This window comes from Parambassis ranga, chromosome 3, assembly GCF_900634625.1.
Source record: "Parambassis ranga chromosome 3, fParRan2.1, whole genome shotgun sequence".
Taxonomy (NCBI): Eukaryota; Metazoa; Chordata; class Actinopteri; family Ambassidae; genus Parambassis; species Parambassis ranga.
The window spans coordinates 15099604-15117667 of record NC_041024.1 but is presented as its reverse complement, the minus strand read 5'-3'; the positions used below and the strand labels follow the sequence as shown (position 1 = coordinate 15117667).

Sequence of the window (18064 nt, the reverse complement as noted above, 5' to 3'; positions counted from 1 at the left end):
CTGCAGAAGTTACAGGTTTCACACATCCTGCATAGTCAGTCATGCATATTGATGGGTCTGGGTCAGAACATCTTCCAAAATGGTTTGGTTGAATCTGGACAGTAGTGGAATTGGTAATAGGAAGACAAACATGTGAACCGACAGGATCATCAGAGGCCAAAGCTCATTGCTGCATGTTGTAAATTGTCCAAACACTGTGTGTTCCAAAAGCATTCAATAAACAATTAATACTTTTACTGTGTTGTATTTGTGTTGCATGGAAAGTGTAATACAGGCTCCTTCAAATATCAAATCAGTGACAGGATGTGAAGGCAGGGGGTTTCAGGTTTCACATGGTTTACTACTAACACCACTGTTTCTTATTTCTGGTTATATTTATGTTTCTCCCTCTGCATTATTGAAATCGCTTTGCAGAAGGATACACAAGGTGGCTTAAAGATTTTACTCTGAAACTTACTCTGTTTTTATTAGCACAGAGGGCGGTTTTCATGTTTTCAACAATGGGGAGTGTTACGAAATATGTCATCACATAGAGAGTTAAGGCCATCCACCAAAACCAACACAATAGGCCCTATATGGGTTCGGATGTAAATGTGTAATGGCACAGAAAGTAAAGTACCCTTTATTGCAGTTTTTAATCATGTAAACAATACAGACAACCTAAAAAGGAAAGATCCCTATCAATAGAAAGTTACAATTTGTTAATTAACAAATTGTAACTTTCTACTCTCTTTATTAGTTTGGTGGGCAACCAGATGAGAGAGATAGATGGATGCTGTTAGGATATAGTCTTCTAGCATTGCTGTACATCAGATTACCTTTGTCCAAGACAAGATCCAGGTGTGCTCTGCTGAGGTTTTCATTCTCATGAAGGAATGCAAGGAAGGTCAGTGAGTTACATGTACACTGCTGGTTTCTGTATTTACTATGCTTGAAGAGGCCTGACTGCGAGAGGCACAGGCACGTGTTACAGGAGACTGATCTTCCAACTGTTCTGCATGAGACAGTCCTGCCACACATGGAGCATCACTGTAGCATCGTTTCTGTACAATTTCAGCATAAGACACTGCCGGCATGCAGGGTTTTTGCTGATTTCCTTGAACAATTTCAGCACTGGATTTTACAGAATCATTTTTCTCATCAAAGGAACTAGGACATATTACCTGCTCAGTTAATGGAGTGTCATCAAAACGCTGCCAACGGATTTTTGCAGTTAGTGATTTCTTACACCTCCTGGGCATTTCTCCCATTGACAATGACTTGTTCAAATAATTAAATATTGATCTCAGTGGATTATCTGGAATATTTATCTCAGTGGAATATCTGCCTGCCTGGGATGGCAACCTGAATGTTTATCAGCTGCTCCTAACAAACATTCAGGTTGCCATGGATGCACAATTAATAATTTTGCCATCGATGCAAATTATTAATTGTGCATACATTACTAAAAATGCAATTTATAGTAATGTATGCATGATTAATAATTTTTACTTAAGTACGGATGCCTAGACGTCACAAACGGCATTCGAGTTTTGTTAAGACGGTCCTTCTGAGTTGCCGTAGCGATGATAAACACTGACAGGCAGCTGTTCCTTCGTGTTACAGGGCTCACGTGTGAGATTTAAGTTTGTGAAGTGAAGCCGAGTGTTGCAGACGAAACCGACTTGCATCGCCGATAACTTAATGGAGCCTGTTATAAAAATAAATCCGGGTAAGTTGAATATTCGTCGTGACGATTGTTTTGCCGTAAATTGAATACCGACTGCGGCGTCGTTGTGAAGTTACTTGACGCTTGCTTCTCCTAGCTTTTCTTGTATGTAAAATTCAGTTAACTTTTCTTTGCAGGGGCGTCGAAATGGGACATTCGTCAGAAGGTTTGGGACTACATAGAAGAAAAGAATCTGGCCAACTTTCCAAGGCCTGTTCACAACCGGATCCCAAATTTCAAGGCAGGCTATAGCAAATATACTGGTCCAGGACCAGAATACATCCAAACATACTGCTAGCTTAATGCTGACAATGTACCGTTATTTGCTCAGTCCTAATAGTTCATGCACATTTCTTGATGAAAATTAGTTTTCCTGAAGTAAATCAGGTCTGCACGGCAGCTTTTGGCTGATGTTTTTGGATTCTGAATGACAGTCCTGCATGTTCCTCCATGCATTTCTTTTTCCTATACTATGCCTGTGCTGGCTGTAGGGTGCTACTCAAGCATGCAACAAGCTTGCAGACCTGCAGGAGTACCAGGGCAGCCAGACAGTCAAAGTAAACCCAGACAGACCCCAGCAGCAGGCACGCTTTGTCACTCTGGAAGTAAGTTGACTTTAAAATATCAAATGGCCTCCTTTCTCTTCAGGGTGCTTCTGAGGCCTGCGCCAAGGTGCCGGAACTGCAGGTGTTCACCCAAACAGCTGAAGTGAAGGTGGATCCTGATAAACCTCTGGAGGGGGCCCGGCTGGCAGTGCTGCAGGTAGCACTTCACTGTTGGGGGATGAAAAAAAACAAGAACCGAAGTGACTCAAGCTGTACACTGAAAATTTGTTCCACTACTTATTTTGAATGTCAGATTTACCTACACGTCCTGGATTAAATGAGCCTCATAATTTAAAACAAAAGCTTTTCTGTGACATCCATTGTTTAATTTTTGAAACGTCTACATGTAAGGTATTGGTGCTTTGAATCTCCTGAATTTAAATCTACATAATTATAAATGTTACCATCATTCAGTTGTTTCATACAGTTATGATTAATGAATTTAAATATTCTGTTGTATTATATATATATATATATATATATATATATATATATATATATATATATATATATATATATATATATATAAATATTATAAATGTATGGGATAATCTTTGCAGGCACGGAAAACATTATTGGTCCCAACCCCTCGTCTTCGTACCGGGCTTTTCAATAAGATTACTCCTCCCCAAGGGGCCAACAAAGAACAGCTGCGCATATGCTCGTCCTCTCAGGTATGAGTTGTGCCAACATTTTAATTGAATTTGTATCAATAGACCATCAACAAGTATTGTGCTTTTCTGAACCTCTTTCAGGGTGTGAAAGACTTCAGTGTGCCTGTTGGCCTAGATGCGAAGGTGAAGGTTGATCTGGTGGTTGTTGGCTCTGTGGCAGTGTCAGAGAAAGGTGAGGGTTTGTTGCCAGATTTGTAATTTGTGTTCACACCAGACTACATTTGATTACAACTTTTGCACTCTGTAGGCTTTCGGATTGGAAAAGGAGAGGGCTATGCTGACATGGAATATGGCATGATGGCCTCTATGGAAGCTGTGACTGAGTCTACTGTGGTGGTTACTGTTGTCCATGACTGCCAGGTGTGTTTGAATACTTTGAATTTTGTTAGGAGGCAAAATGCTTCATGAAACTCAAATGTTTCTTAACAAATACCTTCATTCTGTCTTCAGACTGGACTGTTTGGCTTTGTTGTGCTTTCAGGTGGTGGACATTCCAGAAGAGCTCATGGGAAGTCATGACCTGACTGTAGATTATATCCTCACACCCACCCGACTTATTAAAACAAACTGCCTCTCACCCAAGCCACAAGGAATCATCTGGACTAAGGTACGTTTCAATAACTTTTTTGTTTGTTGCAACAACAGTAGTTTTTCCCGGTACAGTTGAAAGTGTGCTGTAATGAACAAAAGGTGCAAACTCTGAAATGCAATAACCTTTAGCAGGAAACATGCTAAAGCTAAATTAGTGTAAAGTTTAAGGTAAAATGAAAATAAAACAATGCAGGTGTTTTTATAGGACTGTTAAATCATTTGGGATATGATACATCAATGCGTTCTGGCTGGATCTGGTAAACATGGTTCTAGATGCTCTCATTCATCCAGGTCATGGTCATTTCCAAGAGTTTAAATCGAGGCAACTGGACTCAAGGATTGTTTTTTGAAGACGTTTCGCCACTCGCCAAGTGGCTTCTTCAGTTCTGCCCCACTTGCGGGAGTGGCGAAACGTCTTCAAAAAACAATCCTTGAGTCCAGTTGCCTCGATTTAAACTCTTGGAAATGGTTGTAGGTTGCAAGTCAGATTTTCATAACCATCCGAGGAATAGACCAGACTTGGGCTCAGTTAAAACACTGTTATTATGAATTAATATATTCAATATCGAACCAATCCAATCAGCTTAAAAATATATGCAAACCTTTTTTATTTCAAAACATTATTATGAGTTTATTGTGTTGTATGCTTTTGTATTTTTTGTGAATATATTCAAATATTTTTTAGTCATATACATATCACAGAAACACCTTGTTTATTTGAATATATTTTTTTTTCTCACTTGGTCCTGTGAGTTAGCTGTCCTGTTCCTTTTATAGAAACAGCTGTAAATGTGTAGGGTAGCCTGCTCTGCCATGGGCACCTGATAAATGTGTATAGCACTTATCCTTGGTGACACTGCCTCCTAATGGACTAGTAGTGAAATTACACTACATCAGAAGACTGCATATGCTGTGGTAATGAGTTTGCTTCTGTGTACATGTTAATTGTGATTATACTAGTTCAGTTTTTGGACACAGTTCATATCTGTGCTCTGTTTGTACACATAGGATGCATGGCAACATGCAGAATAATTAAAAGCATCTTTTGGCTATACTTAAATTAGAGTTAAACTGGTCATGATTTACTGACACTGGTAGAAGTCCAAAGATGTGTTTTTCCTTCCTGATAATTTTTCTTTAATTAGACTTGATGGGGCTATTATTCTTATGTGGTGGGTTTTTTGTGTAACCTCTGGGTTCCTTAAGACACGCATGTAAGTAAACAGGACCCAGTGACCTCACAGACAGGAAGGCCACGTCTGATCATCAAAGGCTCCTCTGCCCAGCCGCCCTGGCTCTGCAGGGGCAGGGGAACGATGGGTCACACAGGCCAGTGTAAAAACAATAGGCCCGTATATCCTTTACAGGACTGGTCAGCATCAAAGGCTGCCAAGAAACTTAAAGACCCAACAAATCAAGAGAGCAGTCTTTATTTTTAACTGCTTAGGAAGTGACATGTCCTGCTGCTACGGTGCTCATTATAAAACACAGGCAAGCAGGATGGAATAATACTGGTGATTTGTCAGCTTTCTCTGTATTAATTTAACTTCTGCATGGGTGTAATTCATTGTTGCTTTGCAGGGCTTTTTTTCTATGTGTGACACTTCCTTGGCTTTCAGTCCCACTCAGACTGTCTAGTTTTATCTCTTCAGCTGGACACGGAAAAGCTGGAGAAGATCCCCATCCTGAAAAAGCTGCGCACGCTCGAGGAGCAGGCTGGAAAAGATGTAACGCTGGGAGTAGCACCTGTTGCAGCAGAGCCTGGTCCTCAGACTGTTCAATCAAAAAGGCAAACCCGACGGAGGCCAAAGCAGAACATGCAGCAGGATGCTGAGGGAGAACCCAGACAGGCAGACCAGAAAGCCAAACAGCAGCCAGCTAGAGTGAGGAAAGAAAGCAGAGGAGAGGGCAGGGGAGGCAATGAGGGAGAAGCTAGCACCACCACAAAGGGGAAAAGTAGAGGGACCATGAAGGAGCAGGGCCCACATGAAGGTGCAGGTGAACCGGCTCAGCGTAATCTCCCCCCGAGTGTGACTACAGTTTACTTGGGGGGAATCCCTGCTGGGCTGCGTGTTAGTGAGCTGAAGACTGCTCTCAGAGAGAGGGAGGCTGCTCCACTGAGGCTCACCTGGCAGGGAGCTCAACACAGGGCTTTCCTGGACTACAGTGACCCTCAGGCTGCAGATCAGGCTCTCGAGGCACTGCAGGGTCTCTCTCTAAATGGTCACAATCTGCAAGCTGAACTGGCCAAGAGCCAGCGGGGTGGGAAGAGGTCTGGACAGTCCAGTAGGAGACCAAGACGGCCAGCTGCTCCAAAATCTAAAGTTGATATGAAGAGTGAATTCACAGAACAGACTGAGCAGTAAAACAAATACACACGAACACAAGTATTACAGTTAAAATAATTTTTTTAACAATATTTCTGAGTTTGTTAGACAGGACTTAAGTTGTATAAACCAATTGAGCCCAGTAAAATAAATATTTAAGACCATTTAAATCTACTGCTTAAATATATTTATAGGTGTTCAAATGTAATCACCTCGATGTCTGTGACCTGGGGATCTTTGTTTTTTTTTAGATTTTAATTTTCTCTTCCTTTCAAACCACAGACTCAAAAGTCCATTTGTTAAATAGAAGTTACCCAACCTTCTTTGTGACCAGCACCAGAGAGGTCATGTTGTCTGACTCCTGGGTCCTAAGAGGATTTTTCTTACAGGTGGTGCCACCATGTGGTGAGTTACATAACTAAAAATGTGAACCATGAAGCTGGTGGTCAAAGTGAACAATTATGATGTATTTAGCCATGGAGGCCACAACCGTGTTTGACTACACAGACTTTCTAATGTTACTTAAAAAAGCATTGAGGATTTAATATGTTGTGCTGCCTTTGCTAACATAATAGCATTAATTACAGTCACTCCTTCATTTTATTATCCTGTAAAAAAAGTTTGCTGTGTTTTCAAGATCAGTATTAACATTCTGATCATAAATATAAATATTTGTTTTAGTAGAAGACCCTGAAGCTAAGCGCTTTCCCTACTTGCTTTGTTGATAGTTTTTTGCACCTCAACAGGGGCAAGTATTTCTGATTACATTCTGTCTTGTTAGGTCGAAGTGAGTATGATGCCAGCCTCAGTTATAGATGACAGTTGTATCACAGAGTGCATAAACCCTGTCTACTAAAGTGTTTGACTGTACCAGCGAAGTCTTTGTGTGTTTGTTTCTTAGACACAGAACTGTGCCTAGTTCATTCTGGGACGATAAATCTAAACATATTTTTGCAGTATTTAAGGCATTACACTGACCGGAGAAGAGGTCTTGAAGACGTTTCAGACCTCTGATGAGTTTCTGACAGATTTTGCAGGTGATGCAGTTGTGATGCATCTCACACACTTCAAACATGTAATTTAACTAAATCAACTCGTAAACTCTAAACAAGAGCTTCAGTCAGAGGAAATATTATAGCGCATACTTAAATTTTGACATTCTACTGTTTTCCATGTTTCTGATGACCTGACAAAGGATCACTGTGTAGGGTCAGAAGTGTCCTCTTTTCGCTGATGTCTTGAGACACAAGCACGCAGCATGTCTGTCTGCACAGTGCAGGCCTCAGGCTTTTTATGGAGCTGTCATCCAGGCCTGGCCAGGGAACAGCTGTGGAGCTCCATTTCTCTCCCTCAGCCCTGCCAGAGCTCTGAACCTCAGCAAATGTCATCAGTTTGTTAATGTGCTGTTCCACTGCTGTTGAGCCTGCTATCCCTGTGCTCGATGGCATGCTCATTTTACTGGAGTTCACACAGTGGTCATGTTGTGAGATTGCAGAATGAGCAAGTGTCAAAACTGACCTTAGAAGTGAGTCACTCTGAATTAAGAGGTGTATCTGAGTGTTGATCCTGGCAAAATCCAGTTCAGCCACCATGGTTTTTTTCACATTAAGAGCACCTGTTTTCAATAGTCTATAAATTTAAAAATCTGTAATCTTTAAGGATATCAAGATTTTTTTTCTAATTTCTGTAAATTATATTTTTTTTATTCGACCACCTGCGTGTGTTCTAAACTATAATTAAGTAAATAAGTTATCTGCTATAATATTTATAGCCTTTGTGTCATGTCCAGTATATTTAAATGCTGTGATAAGACATTTAGGAATTCCCTCTTCGAATATGTGTGTGTGTGTGTTTAATTGCATCTTGTGCCTTTGCTGCACATGGACAGTTTGTGCAACATTTAATAAGTAAATCCAGTCTCTTCTCTGAGCTTTACAATTCTAAAACTTGGATTCATCTCGGAACTGTTCATCACGAGAGAGACGTATGAAAGTTAGTTAGATCAGCACCATTTATTATATTTCAACCTCCAAAAATGCTTTGGACGAAAACAACTGTACAAACTACCAGCACGACGCGGAGTTTCACCGCGTAACCGCACGCGGCTGAGATCCCTGGCCTCTGATTTGTCACGCCCTAACAGCCTCCCTCTCATCTTACAGAGAAGGCGCGTTTGTGTTTTAGATTTACAACATTTAATTAGTGTTCCGTGGAAAATGAGATTTGCTGATGAAATTCAAATTTTACAACACAAGGAATTAGCAGCTCCTGCAGGTGGAACCAACAGACACTGATGGGTTAAAAGCTCAGACAAAACCCACGTGAACTCGGGTTGAAATAATGTTACATTTAATTACAAGATGCGCGAAATCTGATGAATTATGACATTTACAGAACTGTAGGACACTGTTTTAAATGCTCTGGCTGTGTAATAACATCACCGTCTTCAGACCCACATAGTATTTTTTTATGTTTGATGTTTGTCTGCAGCGTCCTCTCATGTGTGTTTGTGATAGAAATTAAAATAGGCTATGTCCTGTTTTTGTGCATTTATGGGCCCAAACAGCCCAACATATTTATTTATTTTTTTATTTTTACAAATGATTTGTCGTAATATAGCCCTTGCTTGTGGACCCTCGCTAAATTTCCTACCAAATATATAAGTATACAGTGCTGAAAGTAATGGTCTACATATATCCGAGACAAACGACTTAACAGTGCTTACAATATATCCTCAATTTTCATTTTAAAACAAATAATAAGCAATCTGACAAATATTGCCAATAAAGCATATAACTCCTTGGCCAATTCGCCTGAAATTAAAAATACAGGCCTACAGAATAAATAAAATGTTGCGTTTATATGCTATTCAAAAAAAGTGCCGTCATCGTTTTTACACATTATACAGTATATGGACACACAGCATACAAGTAATGGTCCATAATGGTTGGATTGAAAATTCAACTTTGGCAGTCCAAAAAGAACCTCGGTCTAATTTGTTAAAGAAAGAGTAAAAACGTCAGACGGTGAAAATGGAAGTGTGCATTTTTACATTGGCCTACTTTAAACAAGAGGAATAAACATGAAGAAAAGACGTGTGAAGTGGTAGTCATCCGCGCTGCAGGACTAAGTACCAAACAGCAGCAGGGGTTTCTCAGCGCCCTCTCTCTTACCCCGCTGCTCGATGATGATGGCATGAAAACAAGTTTTTTTTATTATTATATATTATATTATTATTATTAATACGCGGTTTGTAATCGGCCTGTCTCCGTGTCTTTGTCGCTGCAGGACAGAGAAGTAGTCCGGTCTACTTGAAGCAGTGCGCGCTCTCCATGGCTTGGGCATGCCCGTGTGTGTCTCTCAGTGGTAATTTTACTCATTGTTCTCATTTCAGTTCGTCCTGCTGCATGGCTCAAGTGTGCGTGAGACACCGTCCTCTGGTCTGCAGATTGTCCGTGCAGGGCATCACATCACGCAGGGCTTGATGTCCTGGTAGGAGACCTGTTGGTGGGGGTAGTAGGAGCCGCTGCCCGGTGAGTGCATGGCCGAGGACGTCATGGCGTTGAACGAGAAGACGAACTCTTTTCTGTCACACATGCTGGGAGACTGGGAATGGTACCGAGGAATACCTGCAGCAAAAGAAAAAAAAAATTAACACCACTGTCACAAAGTGTCAACACGGAAGATCTGGAATATCTGTGTTTTAAAGTAGCATAAAAATATGAAATATGAATATACTTTATTATTTAGACTTATAAAATACATACGGGTACAGTTTTCTGAACTGATAGTTTGGTAAAAAATATATCCTAAATTCTATTAAATTGTAAGACGAGGTTTATATTTAATTTGTTGACATAAGCTGAAGTTTCCTCAGTTATATTCCTCACAGGCTAAAGTCCATTTTGCAAGCACTATTAAGCTTGTCAAAGGGGGAGGCGGGCTTGCAGGGCTAATTGACAGTGGCCCTCTTGCACGCCAGTCCCGGAGGACTGAGAGCCTTGGGGCAAGGCAGGCTGGACCTAACCGCGCTTGTTTTTCTTGTCCGGAGATTGGCATGACTCTAAACTGTCCCGGCAGACTCTCCCAGCTCTCTTGTGCCTGTTTTTTTAACCACTTCTTGGAACCATGAGAGGTCAGCTCTCCTGTTATCGTACGTTTTACCAGTGTGTGTCTTCATTTAACATAGAGCAAAACAGTGACACAACTTTATTTTATTTTATTCGACTGAAAAATAGCACGTCCCTTCTTTTAGTAGCGTTTTATTTTGATAATTAACTCCTTTAAACATACATCGCAGTTATGATGCATTCAGGCGCTGCTTAATAATTCCATTAGGCCCATGTTTAGCACGAGACCACGAAAGGAAAATAATTATGTCTAAACTCGTGTATTTTATTTCATTTATAAAAATCAATAAATCAGCTCCAGCGTGAATATTTACACTTGTGAGACTGGAAAATAAAAAAAGAACCTACCTTGTAAATCTGTGGTACTGTGCCCGTTCTGGTGCAGATATGACTGGTCTAGTGAATGCGTGGGCAGGCTGGGCTGCAGCGGGTTCGCTCCTGGATTGCAAGGTGATAGAGGCTGCTGCTTGATGTAGGAAGCCCCATTATTCAATGAGGCCGAGGGGGCTGGAGCCCACGCCGAGGCTGAGCTCGAGTAGACAGGGTGAGGCTCCATGACTCCCCCGCTTGTGAGCAGAGGGGAGGCGGAATTGTCGTGGTGGGGATAATCACCCCCAGTGGATCCTGTACAACTTCCCATGTAGGAATGTCCACTGTTGGTCGACAAGTGTGACATGGAGTGCCCGGACAGACCCATCCCATCCATGTTACCTGCCAAGTGTCCATTCATCATTCCAATTCCACTGTCCAGAGACAAGCTGTTGGGCGGACAGGATAGGCCCCCGCCGCTCCCCTGGAAGTTGTAAGACTCAGGGATGTGGTTGAATCCCAGGCCGTTCATCATGCTGTACATGGGTTTCAGCGCCTGGCACTTGCGCCTAAAGCCCCTTGGTCTCCTTCTGAAGGAGCCTTCCTCGAACATAAACTCACTAGCCGGGTCGATAGTCCAGTAGTGGCCCTTCCCGGGCCGACCAAGCCCTTTGGGCAGCTTAATGAAGCACTCGTTCAGGGACAAGTTGTGACGCACGGAGTTCTTCCATCCCTGATATGAGCCCCTGAAAAACGGGAAGCGGCTCTGAAGGAATTGGTAGATTTCGCTGAGCGTCAGGCGCTTGGTTGGAGAGCTCTGGATAGCCATAACTATTAAGGCTATGTATGAATAAGGGGGCTTTTCTGGCCGTCTGATACCTGCGTTTGTCTTTTTGGTTTTCGTAGTGGAGGACGCAGTTTCCATTACTACCGTCTGTCCGTGCGGCTTCTCCGGAGCAGACATTGGGCTGCTCTGGGCAGGAGTCTGCGCTGGGGGTTGTTGGACCTCTGCCGTCATTGGTTAAATTTAGTCTTCTCGATGGCAAACCAAAAAACAAAATGTTATTTCCACCTTTCCACCTATAAATACTAAAAAGTCGAAGACCAAGTCGCTGTCATAAAGAAGGAGTTGAAGCCGAAGACGCGACACTTCTTAATTCTGACTTGTTGCTTTTGATTCAGTCCTGCAGCAGCCTGTAGACGGACCGCCTTGTACGCAGCGTCCGAAATGGGATAAGGAGCAGAACAGGAGCCGCTTTCCACTTCAGTTGGTGTGTTGTCGTGCGTCCGAGGAGCTCACTTTTTACTTATCTGTTGCCATCGGCGTATTGGAAGCTGGATGTCTTGGTCATCCTAATGCTGGGACCCGCCCAGTTCCCTCCTACTCCAGTGGTGGGCTGTAAGCATGCACATCTGCGTGCGTTCACTTTTAAGTGTTTTTTTCTTTCTTTCTTACAAAGAAATAGGGAATATATATCCGCATAGAAGGTAATAAACTACACGCTATTACATGTTACACATCTAAATAGCTTATTATTAATTGCGTCACCATGCAACATTGACCACATGGCACAGATTTTTGGTTGCCTTGTTTTCTAAAATGATTATTATGGTCTTCTTCTAAAAACTAAATGTGTTGATATAAACTGTAGATTTATAAACCTGTTGTGTCCATAATAGAACCTCCCCCCCTTCAGGCCACACGGTCCATGCACCACACCACTGACTGTAGGTCCTGCTTCCATTGTCATTAAACACATAATATTTACATATATATTTAAAAAATCAATGTTACTGTATGAAAAGCATTTAGCAAAAAACATGCCCCTCATATTCAAAACCACCCTCCCGATTTCTGTAAAAGATAGACAGGAACATGGGCAGGATGTTTATACAGCAGAATGTAAACATTTTCCCTGGCCTTCTTTAAATAAAAAATCAAGCAAAAGCCCCGGTAGATCAGCTAATACTCAATCTGATGCGTTATGCCCGTCGTTTCGTAGCGTCTTTTTTAGACGCTGGACGTTTTTACACATGAATATTGTTTGTGTAATGCAGTCATAATATTTACGCAGGGACGCGGGAGGAGTGAGGTGGAGGCTCTGCCGAACTCTGCGCGCAGAAACTCGGACGGGAGACCTGAGATCAACTCCTGCAGGCAGTTTACCACCGAATGACTCAGGAACTGAAGTAAGGTGTGTTTAACACTTTCAGTCACAATATCACAGGCAGGGCTGCACTCAGAAATCAGCACTATAATAGAAAACACGTGATGTTTAGAGTCTTTAATATGACACAGTATAGGATAAGTGCAAAAGCTTCTGAGTCTGTCTTTAACTGCGCTGTCATTTATTCAGAAGATGCTGTTTATCTGTTTGTGTTTCCAACATTGAAAAGCTGAATTTTTGCTGCTTTTACGGCCTCTTACACAGCTGGGAGCGAGAGCTACTGTAAGACGATCAGTCCATAGCCTAAAACTGTTGACAGTAGGTTGCTTATTGTTCCCCTGAGATCCCGCCTGCAACCTTCTATCCGTGGGCTTGGTTAGACGAGTGCGTGCTTCTGATCTTTACCGGTTTTATTGTTTCTGTGGAATGCTCATGATTAATTTTTATATACTAAAATAACACCGGGGCTTATAAGAGATGAACATGAACAGGTTTTGGTCCGTGCGTAAAATGTTTGGCATCTAATCTTGTGCGCAAAGATGTTCCATGCGTGCGTAAAAGAACGTTTGAGGTGAGCGATTTGAAATTAATTTATATATAACTGAACGAGTTAAATGTTTTGTTGACGTGTTTTAATTATTTATTTGCCCAATTCCAAATCATGAACGAATGGGCTTTTGTTTCAGGCGGCTTCCGAGAAAACAATTAATTGTCACAGTCTCATTGTCGAGCCCAAGGTGACAGACGCGCCAGTTAGGTTTCGCTGTTGCAGAGGAGATTTAAAACCGTGGATAAATGAATGTTTGTATTGTTTTAACCGGTGCCTGTTCGGCCACTCGCCTGGAGTGAGGGCCACACATTTATCAGCGTAGCGGACCACCCAGCGCGCACCAGGGGCAGGCGCGCTCCCGTCCTCTCTCTGCCCACTGCATTTAATTACCACTGATGACTTCATTCCATTAAGGCCTTCTTTTCTCTCACGCTCATTTGCCACGTTGTTTTTCTTATTCTTTCTTTGTGAGGCTTATATGTCTTTTTACTTTTAAGTCTAGCCGAAGCCTGTGTCATTAATGTTTAGGATACCCATCAGAGTTGGATGATGATGCGCTCCTCCCTGCCGCATTCTTCTTCCCTCAGTGAAAGCAGTAATAGCTGTTATTTTTTTATTGCATCACATCATTTTTGATGTTCTAAGTATTACATTTAAATAAGTAGCTAATTAGAAATGTTATGCACGCCATAATGTCTCACGTATTTCAGTCATATTTTGATAATATTTTTACAATTCCTATGAAGACATGCAAAAGCAGGGAAACATTTTACATGAGAGTCTTGATGGCGGATTATTTTCATCACTGAGACTTGAGACCGAGGTCAGTGCTTCCCTGTTGCTCCATCTCAGACGAAGTCATGCGCTTTTCCATGACGTCCCATCATGAAATATTTGACAGCGCTGCATCCTCAGGAATGCTCGGCCACTTAGGTGGAGGTACACCACAGAGTGCACAGTCCTGACAGGCTTTCCGGGCCGACTAACCGTTATTTAGTGCACTGAAACCAGTTTTGATTGGTCACGTTGTTGCTTTATTCTGCAGAACTGTATACATAAATTCTATTGGCAACATTTATATACATTCAACTTAATGTGTTTTACAATGACACACTGAATATGCGGAATATGTAGACTGATATGGGCCTTTTCCTCAACCTGTGTAGCATTGGACATGTGGTGCAGTATCAGTCCTACTGATATGGTTTTGTACCAATAAGACACTGATGGGTTTTGTTCTTCTGGACTCTATCTACCAGTCTCAACATGAAAAACGTAAATTCAGTTTCTTTAACGTTAGAAATTAGTTACCACACCACGCAGATCCAGCTACTGTAGGGGTTAGCCTTCTTAACTGGTGTGTGCTCATAGCAGCGTAAGGCCAAGTCTAATAGACTCTGGAGTTCTTAGTGTTAGATTAAATGTTTCTTTTACAAAGCAACATTGAGTAATAAGCCAGTTCCCCCTCTTGGTGGTGAAAAGGGGCCGCAGAGGGTCACCGAGAGGCCGCAGGGACTGTTTGGAGGACAGAGTGATCGATTAATCGGTTGTAATTTCATCCCACTTGAACTTGAATCAAGTTTTGCTTCAAAATATGAAAATATTTATCATGTTATTAATAGCTACCAGTAATAATAGAATACGATGGCTTACATTTAGTTAAAGTTAACGGTTGAGTAATTGTTTTTTATTTAAATTGATAAAATATTGAGGAAAAAATACGTATTGTGCCAAAAACTAGCCTGATACTATTTCAACTAAAGAGGCTACAAAGAAGAATAAAACTTAATCAAGATGCCTTGGAAATAATCTACATAATAGTTAACCTGTAAATGTTTGCATTTGATAGCAGAATATTTTTAATATCCTGAATAGAGCTCTCTTACAGCTGGGATAACCCTGAATACCAAAAAGAATGCGTTTTAAAAGACAAACCACGGTCTCCATAAGAATTCTGAAGATTATAAATATCATCCACATATTTTATCAACATTAAAAATAAAAATGTTCATCATACACCTATGATTCTGTTTTTATTTTAATTACATTTTTACACGTATATATTTTACCGCCTCCTACACATAATTGAAATGCGCGTCCTAATTGATTCTTTGGCTCTTTGCCTCTGCAGTGTCGCCTGACTTTCGCTTAGCATTGTCACTTTAATTGAAAACAGTGTAATGTCGAGGTGGGTACCCCCTCATCACTTTCCCTGCGCTGTAGGTGGCCGTGTATATTTTCGTTTTAAGTGGTGTTTATGTGATCGAGAAAGGACGGGATTGCTAGCAGACCGCTGATTGCGCGCATTGGGCCGCTGCATGGATTTGAAGTGTATTTGATGGGCACCGCCGTCTCCAGTAATCAGCTGCAGCAGCAGCGGCTTTATGACTTTTTAATTTTCATGACTAGATATTGTGTGTAAAGGCGTAATAAAAAAATACTACATTTAAAACGGAATATATATATATTTGATATATATCTATATATTTTTTTAGCTTAATATTTCTCAACATAATTTGATAATACAATAATCCGAAATGTCCTTGAGATTGACCCCAATCCCGCTAGAATATACTGACACTACCGTCACGGTTTGTTTGTATCTTTAGGCTAGTTAATGTATTCTGGTGTGAATAATAAGTAGCTATTTAATCAGACCTTCATATTATTTATTTAAAATGGTGAACATTCGAACAGTTGAATTTTATTTTAATTTCATGGTGTGATTCAGCCCAGTTTAATAAGACATTACAAGGCAGCAAATAAAAGATACACAATAATTAAAGTGAAACAAATGAACTTTATATTTTTTTCCCATGTTGCGAAGTTGCGAAAATAATTTGGCACATCATAACCTGTCTATAGTTTAAAATATAGGTTTACGCTGCATTCTATATTAACTTTGTAAATGGCTAAATCACCGGTGGAGTGCTGCTGGTGTTCCCTGTTGGCTGTTTGCATCATTTACATTGACGCACACCTGCACCAGCAATTAGTCACATATTAGACATAATTGACAATTTGGAATCACTGAGACCTTTAAATGCACCTAAAATAAAATAATTTGCAGATTATTTGTTTATGTTTATTGTCCCCCTCAGAGAAGTAAGTGTGAAATTAGTATTTACATTGCAGCTCATCTGACCAAAGTGTTTCTTTTGTGTTCAAACAGCCGTCGCTGATAAAGGGCTCATCGTGCCAAGTTACATGAGTCACGTTATTGTGAGAACCCAGCAGCACTTCACAGGCCTTTCCCGCACCAGTGTCCCTGGAGTGTCTTACTGTCAAATGAGAGAGAGCCCCTTGTATAGTTCCAGTTTTCTTCTGTCTGAGTCCTCGTGTTTCTCACATGTTGACGCAGATTTGATTCTGTCTTATTTTGACAGCTTCGTCCTGAAACACCCTTTCAGATAATGAAAGAAAAAAACCCCTCATAAAGGCATATGATAAATTCCTCCCGGTTTATTTTGTGATCATAGGCAGCACCACATAATTTCACATGAAGGACGGCAGCGGGGAGAATTTGGCAGGTCCAAAGTTTTTACAAATTCCAAACTGTCCAAATGTGGTCAGCACTTGCAGGGAACATGTTTTATAATGTTAAATACCTGCACATAACAAAATGGTGTTTCAGCAGGCTGTTTTGTGTGTGAAACAGGACGGAAGACATCCATATAGTTAAAAATAAAACAATAAAAAAAATCCACATTTATACTTTAAGGTTAGAACATGAAAAAAAATAGGATTGTGGGTTCAGTGTATATTTTTACATGGCTGGTTGGCCAAAGGTTGTCTTTATTTTTATATATACACACACATATATAAAGTAATTCTTCATCAATATTGCTGAATTGTGTGTATGTTTTTTTATTTTTATAGTTGACAACATTAGATTATATTTATTTAAACAGAGCATCAGATATTGTTTGGATTTCACTACTATTTAAATAACATTTCTCTTGGTTGTTTAATATGTTAGGATAAGTGCAAGCAGATCGAAGTTTTAATGTGAGAGCATGAAAAATAAAAAAGCTTCATTTAAACCTAATGTTGAATATATAAATGAGGACATCCTTATGGCCATCCCTAGCTGGTGCCTGTAATGCTTGTTCACTTGCTAAGGCTGCTCTGGGAGCACTTTGAGCTCTTTTTTTCCTTCAGATATGTGCAGCATATAAACACCTTTGTTATGCACAATTTCAGCATTAATTGACATTAATAAAAACACATTGATGTTGTCTGTACAGATGTTTTCTTGGTTCTCTTTCTCACCGCTTCTCTCTTGTCGACTTTAGCCTCTCTATGCAGATTCAGTCCTACACAGCAGTGAGTGGGAGGCTGTTTGGTGCCCCACCCTGCAGTCCTGCACACCTCCCGGGGCCAGTCCATCATGGTCTGTCTAATGCAGGGAGAGACATCAATAATGAGAGCTGAAGCAGAAACCACAGTGGAGAACACAAAGGAGAGAGGGAGGGCACACGCAGGCCACAACTGGCTCGGCTGCAGGTTAGCTCCTTTGATACCGTCTTGATGGCAGTTTGATGGGTGCACATGGGGCGACATGGGTTTATACGTATGTGTTTACATAATATCTATGGTGTTTACACGCAGCCCACCAACCCTTTTTTTTCTTTACTCTGAAGGGGGATTTTCCTGCGGCAAGCTGCTTCGGAAAAAGCAATTAAGAATTCCCAAACAGTACACCACAATGGGAGATATCATTTGTGCAATGTGTGTTCCATGTCCCTCGCAGTTTTTGTCTGGAATGGGTTGACTATTTTTAATCTGTGCATAACTGAATCCACCTACAGACAAACCACAAACTGAGTGAGGGGAGGGGGATGAGTGGGCACAGTAATTGCCTATTGTGGAGCTCAAACTCCTCTGTTCTGTCATAAACAGCTTCGGTAGTTCACAACTTGATACCCAGTGCTCCAGCCGATTTGAAATTGGGGCATATACTTGTTGTCTGTGGGAACTTGTAGCAAGGCAGCAGTTGGAA

The 18064-nt window shown here is 41.0% G+C and overlaps 2 protein-coding genes across 3 annotated transcripts; one reads left to right on the top strand and one right to left on the bottom strand.

The window, feature by feature from the left end:
- Window positions 1–1564: 1564 nt before the first annotated feature.
- Window positions 1565–16580, top strand: mthfsd (methenyltetrahydrofolate synthetase domain containing). Of its 2 annotated transcripts, XR_003670347.1 has the most exons (9): window positions 1565–1711; window positions 1846–1949; window positions 2357–2470; window positions 2874–2987; window positions 3069–3159; window positions 3235–3347; window positions 3469–3594; window positions 5231–6356; window positions 16568–16580. XR_003670347.1 is itself a non-coding variant. In XM_028401712.1 (8 exons), exons 1-8 carry the CDS (start codon window positions 1684–1686, stop codon window positions 5942–5944), a joined length of 1404 nt encoding a protein of 467 aa, XP_028257513.1. In that variant the 5' UTR covers window positions 1565–1683; the 3' UTR covers window positions 5945–6775. The 2 variants fall into 2 exon arrangements, 1 of the variants encoding a protein (XP_028257513.1); XM_028401712.1 differs by lacking the exon at window positions 16568–16580 and having other exon boundaries at window positions 5231–6775.
- foxf1 (forkhead box F1) lies at window positions 8233–11657 on the bottom strand. Its single transcript, XM_028401713.1, has 2 exons — window positions 10384–11657; window positions 8233–9534 (listed from the first exon to the last, which is right to left on the bottom strand). Exons 1-2 carry the CDS (start codon window positions 11360–11362, stop codon window positions 9371–9373), a joined length of 1143 nt encoding a protein of 380 aa, XP_028257514.1. The 5' UTR covers window positions 11363–11657; the 3' UTR covers window positions 8233–9370.
- Window positions 16581–18064: the final 1484 nt, after the last annotated feature.

What these genes read in the sequence shown, in the direction of transcription:
- mthfsd (XM_028401712.1), top strand. Translation starts at nt 1,684, where the DNA reads ATGGAGCCTGTTATAAAAATAAATCCGG. An exon ending in CCCGGCTGGCAGTGCTGCAG is followed by an intron (nt 2,471 to 2,873) that starts GTAGCACTTCAC and finishes TAATCTTTGCAG; the next exon opens with GCACGGAAAACATTATTGGT. An exon ending in CTGTTGTCCATGACTGCCAG is followed by an intron (nt 3,348 to 3,468) that starts GTGTGTTTGAAT and finishes TTGTGCTTTCAG; the next exon opens with GTGGTGGACATTCCAGAAGA.
- foxf1 (XM_028401713.1), bottom strand. Translation starts at nt 11,362, where the DNA reads ATGACGGCAGAGGTCCAACAACCCCCAGCGCAGACTCCTGCCCAGAGC. An exon ending in CAGTACCACAGATTTACAAG is followed by an intron (nt 9,535 to 10,383) that starts GTAGGTTCTTTT and finishes CTTTTGCTGCAG; the next exon opens with GTATTCCTCGGTACCATTCC.